We start from the raw sequence: 13203 nt of genomic DNA, 5'->3' as shown, positions 1-13203 counted from the left end.
CACTCCACCGACTTAAATCTTCAGCTGCATATGCTATCTGATCTTTTGGGGACAAACACCTATGTGAGTGCTTAGTGTAAACAAATACCATTCTTGTGGAGGAACTAAACTCAGCACTCAGCAGCGAGATTACCTATATGGCTTGGAACATTACTTTAATTTTTTAAAAAAGAAAAATACCTTTTCAGGATTTCAAATTATTAGATTTGAGGCACATAACATCCATCACTGTATCCATCATCCTAACTGTTACCTCTCTAAACAAACAAACAAACAAACAAACAAATGACATTTAAAACCTACTGACGGTTTTATCTGAGGACACTAAGGATGTGTCTTTAATATAAATATTTTAGCTGTTTGGGGCTATTATATTATTTGGCTCCTTGGACAGCTTTTGGGTAGAGTATCTCTATGATTGTTCAAACACCTAACACATCATCTCACCTTAATTCTTGGGTTCTCTGGATAGATGAAAGGAGCAAAATACTAATGCTATTTTATTTGGAATTTTTGATTGCAAAGTTGCCAAGATTAGTTTTAAAATCCTTTTAATTTAGATATTATCTCCTGACTATATCTTTCATACTATTCTTGCAGTATTGTAGGTGCCTACATAGAAATATCTTTACACTAACCTAATCAAGCAGTATTGAAAACAAGTAAACTGAAAGTAAACAGTTTGCTGAAATTCACAGTAATTCCTATGGATACACGGAACACAGCTTGAACTCCTCAGATTTATAATACGGACTGAAGGAGAAATACCAAAGGAATCCTAGTATACAGTTGGAAATGCTACTGTTCTATTAAAGTGTTTCGGTCCAATTTGCACACAGATTTCTCCCAGAAAGAAAAAATGTACTTAGGAAACGTTTGTATTACTTTCTCTTGAAGATGTCAATTTGAAACGGGCTGCAATTAGCATCTGCTGCAATATTCAATACACTGCAGATATGGTTGAAACTATAGCTGTAGGTGTGGCGTTTTAAGCAGTATTTCCATAGTCACCACATTTTGATATGCCTGTTCATTTTAACATCACACAGTGCTATCTCCTCCCATTTTCCCTTAAGATCTGTATGAGAATAACTGAGTCATCCTATACTAGCACTGCTGATATTACTCCCTACATTGAGGTACCTCTGCAGTCTATGTTATATATGCAAATTTTTTAAACTGGGGCATAAAATATTTGTGTACAATTAGCATATTTTCCTACCACAAAAAATTTCAAAAAAAAAATCTAAAAAAAAAAAAAAAAAAGGTACTTAGATAATTCATTTAATCATTGAAAAATCACACTGATTATAAAGCATGGATGTGCAATTAATTACTTTAATGGCTCTGAAGACACATTACTGCAACCATTTATCTTGATGAAGCTTTGCTTTGCCACTCAATCCAAACTCTACAACAATCTTATTACATTTATCCAGTCCACACTATCCTCAAAGCTAGAATTTATTCAATTCTCAACGCAGTCTCTGTAATGAAAGCCATTTTTTCAAAAAGTGTCTGAAGTGTGTTTCCTTACTCTGCAAGCTTCTTTTCTCAAAAGAAACTGGAAATTAGTCTTACTAGTGCCATAAAACTGAGCTAACAGAATAACTATTGGGCAGAAAAAGAGTTACCATTACCTTCAGCAGAAGAGGTTCCTCTGTCTATTTAAAAGTGGCAGCCAATCCTACAATGTTACAGTTAGCACAGCTTTGCCCTTAGCCAGTGTAAAGACAAAAATCTTTGTCCCTCACACTCTACATTGAAGAAACAATACACTTGGTTTCCCTTCAGGTAAAAAGCTCTTCAGAGTAATCTGTCTTGAAAATAATAATTTTTAACGGTTCTTAATACCAGATTTTCAAAATAATTCACCAACTATATGTAGGCAAATGTGTAAAAAAGACCAGGTTTTGGAAACCATAAACACGCTAAAAAATTCCCACTCCGTACACTGAATTATGTTACAGTGCTAGACAATTGTTTTGGAGGTCAAGACAGACATTCAGGTGTTTTTACAATAACAAAAGTCCTTTAAAAAACAAACCCTTAAAACAGAGAATACCCACCTTGAAATTTCAAATTTGCAAACAAACACCAATAGTTCCTAATTCCCAGCAAGACTTAAGAATTATTTCCCTTATTTCATAAATATATTAAAAGAGGAAAAAGTGAAAGGCATTGAATTGAAAGGAATTCCTTTCACTATACATTATTTAATTTCAGCTTACTTCATTACTGTTATTTTCTCTGTAGATAAGATATATTCAGTGTCTTCTAACTTTCACCTGAAATTTAGTAAATCCTTCTGATCAAATGGTAAGGTTTTTCCCCCTTGGTAGTTTAATGAAAAGCAGAAAAGCCTTTTTCAAATATGAAATGGGGATCGGTTGGAAAATGTAAGCCTAACTTCCATTAGTTTTTGTGTTAGTCAAGATGTCTTTAATCCATTTGATTGTGCACTGAAGCAGACCTACAAGTCCTCACAAGTCACACAATGAGAGACAAAAGGAAAAAGACAAAGGTTCAAGGAATATCTTAAGCCCATTTAATTCTTACCTAGCTTCAACTGTCAGTACATGCCTTACAGTAGAATAAAGATTTGGAAAAAAAAATCACAGGATAGTCTTCAACAGAAGCACAGCCGAACTGGAGTAATTCCTTTCAAAATTTTCATTAGCACACTTTACAGGCTGCAACTGCTTAGAAGTGGATGACTTTAGCTTATCCTTTGAACAGCAAGAAACTGCTTGCAGCAAGATTCAGTTACTAATTTGGTCATTAATTTGACATGAAGTTTGTCTAACTTAGGCTTTGGGCTTAGGCTTCAAGGTGTCCACAGATACACAGACATAACTGAACATACTTGCATTAATCTTGTGTGTCCTACATTGGAAAATGGCTTATGAAGAAATAAGAATGAGATGTATGGCCTCAATGACCACGCAACTGTGCAACAGCCAGCCTTCTGCTGCATTAATTCAGTATGTACATCTCTGCAGTCCATCGTAAGACTTCTGGTAACACTCTGGAATTACAGAGAGGGGCCTTAAAATGCTTTACAGGGAAAACTGGGGCTCATCTGACATAGAATAATTTCATATTTGAAGTAAAGCCAGCACCCACTCCATCCCCATCAGACAGGAGGTTGTCTAGATTACAGAACTGGTCTATTAGGGAAAATCTTTAGCTGATGGAACTCAGAATGAAACATTTAGCTTTGCTGTCATGGAAACCATTTCTTTTTAAAATGGTTTTAGGACATATTATTGTGAAGCAGTCTTTTCAAAGCATAAGATTTTGATGATACTAAATTCTGAATTTAAAGGGAAAAAAAAAAAAAAGCAGATCTGACTTGCATTTATGCAGGTAATACTGTATTTTCCAAGAACACACTCTTTGAATACTTCATTCAAAAACAAGTCATGTCAGAATATTACTAATAAACTGGCTTATAAATTTTCATGCATTGTGAAGCATGAAGCCAGGTGCCTGTATACTACTGAACTTCCTTTTTATTGCTGTGTCTCTCTTTATATTAAAATTCATCATAGGAATAAAAACACAGAATCTAAAGATTTAGAACCAAGCACTCTCAACTGTAATTAAAAAGGTGGACAAAATGAGAGGATAACCTGACCATCAGTACGGCTTAAAAACATTCTAAATCTATCCATATACTTTGCTGGTTGTCACAAATATTGCATTCACCGAATATGGATAATACTATCATACTGATACAGTTAGCTAAAATTAATACAGTTATTGTTTAATAAATATTATAAACATCTACATACATATGTCACATGACATAGTTGGGAATACATGAGTAGAAAGGGCATTAAAAAGCCTAAGCCACCATTTAAAACATGTACTTACCTACAGGAGTCTCAAGCAAACTATAACTTGAGTCACTACTTACTATGAACATGTAACCATCAGATTAAAATTCTATAATGTCTGACAGAAACAAAGTGAGACCAGTGCTCTAGCTATATGATTGGCCATAATAGCAAAGGATGTCTGAGGTTGTTTCTGATACTGTGCAGCTCAAATTAAAAATTAAGAAATTAAGGAGGTCTATTATTGTCCAAGCTTTCAGAGAGGCTTCTAATATTTTAACTGTGAACAAACAATTCTACACACAGTTTTACAACCACTAACGCATACATATGCAGATGTTAGAGATTACATTTGAGAAAAACATACGTAAATATGTCCCATATAGGGAAGTTATATTAGATGCCTAAACAAATATGCATGGTATACACAGACACATTAGGAAAGGCCTTAACACATTCAGAAGAGAACTGTGCTTTGATTTTATTTGCTAAGACCTACTAACAATTTTTTTTTCTGTAGCAGCTGTTCTCCATCATTAAATATTTTGTATATATATTATTTGCAGCTAAACACAGCATCACACATTATTTATCAGTATTATCTTACTGTCATGCATTTTAGGATTACAGTATATACTGGAAAAGACAGGGTGGGTTACAGAATGGAGCTACAACATTAGACAGCAAGGCTCAAAACTGACAGGCAATAAACACACATTTATATTAAAACAATTTTACAATCAAATTAAAAGAAAGACAAGTCATTGTGGTTGCATGAAATTTGGTATGACAATTCAGAAATGACCAGATCCTACATGACCATGTATTCGCCTCTTTTTTGAGCCATGCAAGTTGAAGGGTCATGAACACAGAGGGTATCAAAACAGACAGGTTAGACTCAGTGGCAACATGAAACATTTGAGATCAAGTGAATAAAAGACAGAATCACATACCCATTTTTCCACATCAACTAGCTGTAGAAAGAAAAAGCAAGAAATCAGTAAATCTCCTTCCTTAAACAGAGCATATCAAAGTCTATTTTGAAGCTAACAGTTCATATTTTTGGAAATGTATCTAGTATGAAAGAAAACGTATGAGAAGAAGCTATTCTCCGGGTATCTCCTCTTTAAAATGCCAGTACCTCATGTTTTTGTCTTTATTTTATGAGAAGCACTTCAAATTCCGGAAGCCCAAAATGTCCATCTAAATATCAGACAATAGGCAGCAAATGAAGACTGATGCTGAATTAATTCCACATTGTATACAGTACGAACGAGTCAAAAATACAGAACACAGTTTCCTGCAAAACATATCTCCATTTTCTCTTGAGTAAAGCTCTGTCATAAGTGAACATTATTCACTTGAAAAGATTTAGTGGCTGATATTCAAGGTTTGTCATTTTAATGAATGCCATAAATATGAAAGGTAAAATTAGGGGGTACCTGTGAAACCCTAGCCCTACAACCTGCAGCATAAGACAGTATCTTGCGTAAGCACTGAGAGCAGAACCCCAAAATGTCATTCATTTTTCCTATGGGGAATGAGAGAATCACTCTGAAAGCTTAAGGCTTTGTATTAACAAAACAGTTTCAAGGTTCATTAAGGAAACAGATTTTAAATTACTCTAAGAAGTCTTTGGACCATCTTACAGTCTCAGAAAGGACTGAGAATATCTACTAGAACACATTTCAGCTACTAGAAAAGTTAGTGTGGTACTACTTATTAACAACTTTGCACCAACAGCAGTATATCTAAAGTAGATTTGTCTCTGGACTTAGCACAGAAAACACTGCAGCATATTAAGCCTTCTATGGTTTTACTGCAGGTACATACTGACCTTTTGTTAGCAGATGCCACATAAAAGTTTAGCAAGAATTTAACAAAGCTTAGTGCAAACCAATTTTCAAAACCACTAGTATTTGGATTCCAGATTACTATTAATTGTGAAATTACTGTAATAAAATGCAATATATTTAGTTGTCATCTATTATAACAGTTTTATTCAAAGTAAATGTTCTCACTTTTTTAATATACGTTTTGATTAAAATGGAGTTTTATATTTTCAATCTTGTTCACTCCTGCTAGCACACAAAGGTTAGAAAACACCATCTGACCTGTCAATTAAATAACATGATAAACTTATAAACTTATTCTTTGACAATTCCTACCTTTCTTCTGAGATTTGCACTGCATTTAGATTTATAATAGAAATTCTGTGATTTACCTCTATTTTTTTAATGATCTTTACTGTGACTTTTGTTATCAACCACAGCTGCAGAAAACCCTCCTAAAAAACACCTAGGGTTCTAAAATATATGCAATAAAAGATGTTAGAAAAGCAAGAATTTATTTAAATCTAAATGCAAACAATGCAACTACTATGTCTTATTAAAAAGAGTAAGGAATAGCTAAGTTAGATTCAAGTACAGGTCTTTTATTTATTACCTTGCTTTTAATACATCCTTTGTTTTGTTAAAATTGTATATGCACTGAGAACATAGCAGTACAATGAACCTGACTGTGTGACAATGCTAGAAAATGGTGAATTGATTCACGCTTTATTGCCTTACTTTGAGAAGTTTTCACTGTACCAAAATTTAAGTAAACAGGGCAGCCACAACTGGTATCAGAAAGAATCCACTCAAAGCATAACATACATTATCAGTTGTACAATCAATTGCCTTATAATTGCTGCATTTAATTTAACAAACACCAGTTAACTTCAAGAGTCAAGTGCAGTACTTGCCAAGTATTTATAAACTGTACACACTAAATCTGCATTGGTATACTCATCTTTAAATAGAATTGTCAACAGGCTTTGGCATATGCCAAAGGCGCCTTTATTTAGTAGTCTCTCGGGACAACCACTTGAATTGCACATGTCCTACAATCTAACACCTACATGTTGGTCATACAAAAAAGACTAGGAATGCATCCAAAGAGATCTGCTTCTGAAAGCATGGTGCAGTGCACACCACGATAAAATCTTGCAATTTTAATTATAGCCATATATTCTATAGGCCTTCTGCCATGTGGCTCTTCAGAGCACTCCCGGATCCAGTGTGCTCCCTCTTCTCTAACTGTCTGTGGGAGAGCTTTTCCAGCTACTGAAGTCACAAGAAAACGTTTCTTTCTTACAGACCACTCTGCCTCAAGTTCTAAAACCTACCAGTGCAATGTATGAAGATAAAATCTTGTTAGCTTTTACCCTGTGGAACCTATTCCAGACGACTTGTGGCCTTCAAGACATTTAGTATCCCATTTTGGGGTGAAAAAAATCATAAGCATGACCTAGTAATATATTTATTATACTTGCCTGGAAATTCCTAGTAATGCAGATTAGGTAAACCTAAAAATAAGATTCCTCAAATCTAACAGTAATTGTCCTAATGTAATCAAAATAGATGTAAAGCTCACATAAACAGCAATGAAAGGAAACAATGGATATCTCAGCCTAGTGCTTGAATCTGAGATCTAAGCTATGATTCAGGTAACAAGCAAGCAGATGCTTCACAGCACATCTAAAGACAGATTCTGCTTCACACAGATAACTCCATCTTTTGTCTGGCTTCACAGACTAGAATCCACAGAAATCCCTTTTTCCCCATGGATTTCCCAGTATGCATCCAAACTCAGGAAACACTAAGATTCAAAGCTCCTTTCACTATGTACGTGTTAGATACTAAACCAGGGGGAAGAACAAAAAACAACAACAAAAGGCAAACCAACACACACAAAACCTCCCAACATTCAAACAAATTAAAAAACCACAAACAAACCAAAACCAAAGTCTAACCTTTCCTTCTACCAGATCACATCTTGTCACCTCCCCCTTAAGAGCACTTACTCCTTGAACTTAGAATCACCTGTTCTTACCTTAAATTTAGGTTTTGCTAAGCTGTTGACCTGTTAGAAGGTATAGATCTTCCAAATGCTCTAGAAAGATTTAAACTTTAGGAAGGGTTGCAGGGGTTGGCAGGCAGGGATTGGGCAGTCACTTCTGTAATTCCTTTTCACTGTGGCATCTTACACTGTAAACTATTTTATTTCAGTCATACATTATGTTAACCACAGTCTGTAAGAACAGTAAAATCATTTATTTTATAAAGCACAGTGAATTTTGCCTCGTCACAATAAATCCAAATCTGTGGAATTTAACATGTATTCCTCTTCTGGCTCATTTTCTCTCCTGATCACTAAGTCACATTATTTGGAAAAAGAAAACAGTTAGGTAAGTATATACTAATTTTTCTATTTTTCTTTATCCAAAGACAATCCACCTTTACACCTTCTGCGGTTCTTTATTTCCTCCAGTGGAGGAAGCAGAATCCATCTTAAAGCATGTATACCTCAAATGCAGTATAGAAATATGCCTTCCATATATGGCTGGGTATTCGGAATACTTTCCCAGAAGAAAAGAACGAAACACTGGCTAACATTAGGTATCAAAATTTAGTGGGTTCATTGCCATATGAATGTTCTTACTATGGGCAATTATTATCTTGCCATGAGAACACCGGAGTAACCAAAAGGGTGAAGGATACAATGTCCCTTGCATTTACTTAATGACTGTAATATTTAATCATTTTACAGAAAATTGCTAAATCCTACTTAAAAGAATTATTTCATTGCCTACTGCTAGAAAGTAGACATCAACATAATTTAATGAGTAGAAAATATGACACTTCAAACTAGAGAGTATTTTATGGATACTAAAACAGTATGGCACCCATACTGGCATCATCTACCTGGACTTGTGCAAAGCTTTTGACACTGTCCTGCATTGTCATCCTTGTCTAAATTGGAGAAACACAGATTTGATGGGTGGATAAGGAATTGGTTGGATGGTCACACTCAAAGAGTTGTAGTCAAAGGCCTGACATCCAGCTGGAGACCAGTAATGAGTGATATTCATCAGGGGTCGGTATTGGGACCAGCACTGTTCAACATCTTTGCTGATGACACAGACAGTGGGATGGAGTGCACCCTCAGCAAGTGTGCTGATGACACCAAGCTGTGTGGTGCACTGCGGGGTAAAGAGATGCCATCCAGAGGGACCTGGACAGGCTTGAGAGGTGGGCCTGTGCAAACCTCATGAAGTTCAACAAGGCCAAGTGCAAGGTCTTGCACATGCGTCGGGGAAATCCCAAGTACAAATACAGGCTGGGCAATGAGTGAATTGAGAGCAGCCTTGCAGAAAAGGACTTGAGAGTAGTAGTGGATGGAAAACTATGAGCCAGCAACATGCACTCACAGCCCAGAAAGCCAACTGTGTCCTGGGCTGCACTAAAAGAAATGCAGCCAGCAGGTCAAGGGAGATGATTCTCCCCCTCTACTCTGCTCTCGTGAGACCACACCTGCAGTACTGTGTACAACTCTGGGGCTCCCAGTATAAGGACATAGACCTGTTGGAGCGGGTCCAGAGGAGGCCACAAAGATGATCAGGGGGCTGAAGCACCTCCTTTATGAGGACAGGCTGAGAGAGTTGGGGTTGTTCAGCTTGGAGAAGGCTCCAGGGAGACCTTACTGTGGCCTCCCAGTACTTAAAGGGGGCTACAGGAAAGGTGGGGAGGGACTCTTTATCAGGGAGTGTAGTGATAGGACAAGTGAGAACAGTTTTAAACTGAAAGAAGGTAAATTTGGATTAGATACAAGGAAGAAATTCTTTCCTGTGAGGGTGGTGAGGCACTGGCACAGGTTGCCCAGAGAAGCTGTGGCTGCCCCCTCCCTGGCAGTGTTCAGGCCAGGCTGGACGGGGCTTTGAGCAACCTGGTCTAGTGGAAGGTGTCCCTGCCCATGGCAGGGGGGTTGGAACTAGATGATCTTTAAGGTCCCTTCCAACCCAAACCATTCCATGATTCTATATTCTATATGTCTAAAGAATACAGGTAGTGCTATAAGGAGAAAAAACAATGATTCAAAATTGTATTTCAGAATCAAGCAAAAGATCAAAGATGGCATTTAGAATTGCAGAAAAATTTCTCTTTTTGAACTAGATGAGAATACTATACTACAGAGTCTTAAAACTTCCCTTAGAATTTCATACAGCTACAGTAAGAAGTCCTCCATGAAGAACACACACAGCTACAATTTAATAATTTACTGCAGTGCTAATCCAGAAACTTCAGAGTGATCTGCATTTGCTGACTTCTTTTCAGAGGCACGTAAGAGCTCCAATCTTTCCAGACAAGCTTTCATTTTAAATGCATTTAATCCAAACTTCATGGCTGTTCTTCCAACACCTTTTTTCATGAGTGCTGCAGATATCCGGCACTACATTAACCAGACATAAAAGTCAGTATAAAACAGCAGGAATGTAGTTCTGTTACCGCTCTTTTCTCTTGTCATAAGGAGTCATGAACTAAATGAAGAGAAATAAAGAGCAACCTTTTCACCATTATGAAGAGTCATTCACTAACTCACTTTTTAAATCTTGACATAAAGCAAGCTCAAGGAACACATGCTGAACATCCACTAATAGAGTAACATTAATTACTAGTGCACAAAGCTGGAAAGTAAGCTACTTTAAGATGTGTAAAACAGCCTACCATTCCTAACTCTGTCTTCTGTATTCTTTTTTCTTTTATCTGCTTGAGCAGCATAAAATATCACTAAGAAACTTTATTCCACACAAGAGGAAGAGGATTACCTTAGCTGACTATGGCTTATCACATTCTCTACAATGATTTATGAAATCCGCAGCAGATACACTGGCATGATCCACAGGTGGGACTGTGACCTGGAATCTCAGTGAAGCAATGTATTCCAGCTAGTGGATGTTCTACCTTCCTCTACACTTACACTTTCTGAACTGAAGCAGGAAAATCTTATCAGAAAAATAGTAAATTTTTTTTTTCCATGTCTCATTGGAGGAAACTTAGAACCTATAGCAAAACCCCTGCATAAAACTTTTTTAATAGGATTAAGCAAGATGAGAATAACTAGAGTTGAACTAGCTAGATTACAAATTGAATTGTATTTTTCTCTTACAGCACTTGATTATCTTTATAGACACTTTGATTTCCTGAATTTAATATTCAACAATCAGTGATGTGTCTTCTCCTCCAGGCCAGGGTTGTCTTCCATTGCAGACTTTTGTCTTCAAGATGCTTCAAGAGCTGTACTTTTATGTCTATTTGGTTTAGCTCATTCTTTGTAAGCAATTTATATCAGAAAACTTAACTGAGAAGAAATAAATTAATTTATCTTTCCTCAAAGTTAGTTTTTATTGACCATCATCCTAGAAAGAAAACTTTCATCACATTAGAGATCCAATGGTCGTGGTAAAGCTGGAAAAGGCCTGCCATCTACCTCTGACATAGGAAAAATGTCTGGGATAATAACAATCTTTCCTTTTATGCCATACGTTCTCATACATTCTCATTCCAAATATGACACACGCCAAAGAAGAGCCCATGTGCCAGGCTAGAATTTTTGCTTGTCACAATTCTGTAATGATTTTATTCCCGTCCCTGCCTCTCCCTAAGGATAAGCAGAATGCAAAAAATACTGTGCCTGCACTTCTTGATTTTTTTCCAGTACTTACATTTGATCAAAGTGCCATTGATCAAAGCCATGTCTTTTGGTTTTGGTTTTTTTTTTTTGTGCCTTACTTGAAATGGCCTGCTAACAATCACTTCTGATGCTAAATAAGGTGCACTGAGGAGAAAATGACAGTATTTGTTTTATCTGCAAAAGTTTTGAAATTTTTTTTCCCCAGTTCTATTTCCTGCTCTCCTGTAAGCAGTGTGGCATCTCTAAAATAGCTGAGAATAGTCAAGTTTTAAGTAGAATGAGCCTCTAAACTACCTCATCTTTTCTTTCCACTGTTACAAGCTGATAAATCCATCTGGATGATATAAAGGCCCACACTGTGTGAAATGCTTTTCTCTTTTCTCTCTCTCACTTCTTTCTCTCACTTTCTTGGCAGGAAGAAGCATTTAGGTTATTCAAATTCAATGTTTGGAAGGGCAGACCTTGCAATAAGTACAAGCTAACGTTGCCGGACATAACAACTCTGCCTGCCTCTATGATACACCACTATCTGATGAAGACTTCCCCAAAGAATTTCTGAAGAAAATTACTGCTGCAATATTTAGTTACTTCAGGGAATTATGCCTGGCATCTGTAGAGAACCCTTAGACAAATGAAAACATTCAAATAAACTATAGAAATAAGAAGCTATAGTTTGAGCTTTTTGCTCAAAAGTTTGATTTTTAAAAATTCTTGCTTTACTGCTTCTGTAACTTGTCAAAAGCAAAAGCTTTCTGGTCAGTGCTAGGAAATCAAAAGAGCTCTGGTTTGTTATATGAAGAGACCTCTGGTTCACTTCTGTCTCTTCCAACATGTGAGGGTTCCGCTACCAAACCTGAAAACGTCATATTCACAACTGCTGTCAGCTTTCAGATACACTACTAACTAGGCTACTGTGGTGAAAATCAGAGAGCTTAAATTGTCAACAGTGCATTTAACTGCCAATCTTCATAACTTTTTGAGGAAGTACCTTGATAATTTGGCTTAGTCATTAATATACAGAACACATTAAAAGAAATAGGGAGTGTTACCTTTTTCCCTTTGCATGACGGATGAAATTACTTTCCCCCTCCTCCCATGCTGAGAAAATGATAAAGCTGCCAGCTCTCTCTGTTATCTTGCTGCTTGCTAATACAAAGTAATTAATGAATTCAGAGTTCCACAGTTGGAGACAGATGATTTGAATATTCAAAAACCCACCAGCTACAGTTGCATTCCTGTCCCAAAAGGCCTTCATTCCTTCCCCATGGCACAGGAAAGCTTTTTAGCTCTGTGAGAAAACACATTTTTTTCCCCATTCCTTAAACACCGAAGGAGAATGATACAGGCAAGATACTTGCATGTGATGAATCTTTCGCACAAGGACCTTCAGATGAGAGGAGGGCTGTATTTTGCTCGTTTCAGCAAAGAATACCCCACACATAAAATTAGACAGCAGTTTGCTGGTCAGTGGCATGGAAAACAGATATTATTAAAACAAGGCACCAGGAGAAGTGATTAATCGACCATGACTGGATGATTAGATGGGAGTTAATAAGATCATGATTCAATTTAGCTAGAACTCTGCCTAACGGATGGGTATCTGCAAACAGTATTTTCCTGAAAAATGAAGTTGTCAAATATTGGAGTACAGGTTGTGAAATTAAAATTTTTCATATTACAGAAACACTTTAGTTTAGAATGCACATGCAATCAAATGCTTTCATTCTCTTAATAAGGTCTGACATGGATTTATGAGTTCACAAAACTGAAAAAATCCTATCCTTAATTACAATGCTTTACCACAATATAACAGACTTTTATTTAAAACTTAATGGAGATATTAACT

General features: G+C 36.5%; 1 protein-coding gene across 1 annotated transcript in view; it reads right to left on the bottom strand.

The window, feature by feature from the left end:
- Positions 1 to 13203, bottom strand: part of RYR2 (ryanodine receptor 2) — a 406115-nt gene that overhangs the window by 272902 nt on the left and 120010 nt on the right. The window contains exon 4 of the mRNA XM_026846439.1: positions 4796 to 4816. Within this exon, the coding sequence (XP_026702240.1) occupies positions 4796 to 4816 (21 nt within the window). The remainder of the gene's footprint in view (positions 1 to 4795; positions 4817 to 13203) is intronic.

This window comes from Athene cunicularia (genome assembly GCF_003259725.1).
Source record: "Athene cunicularia isolate RWA chromosome 3 unlocalized genomic scaffold, athCun1 chr3_part1, whole genome shotgun sequence".
NCBI classification, from domain to species: Eukaryota; Metazoa; Chordata; class Aves; order Strigiformes; family Strigidae; genus Athene; species Athene cunicularia.
The sequence above is the reverse complement of the archived record's forward strand: the minus strand, read 5'-3'. Positions and strand labels throughout refer to the sequence as shown.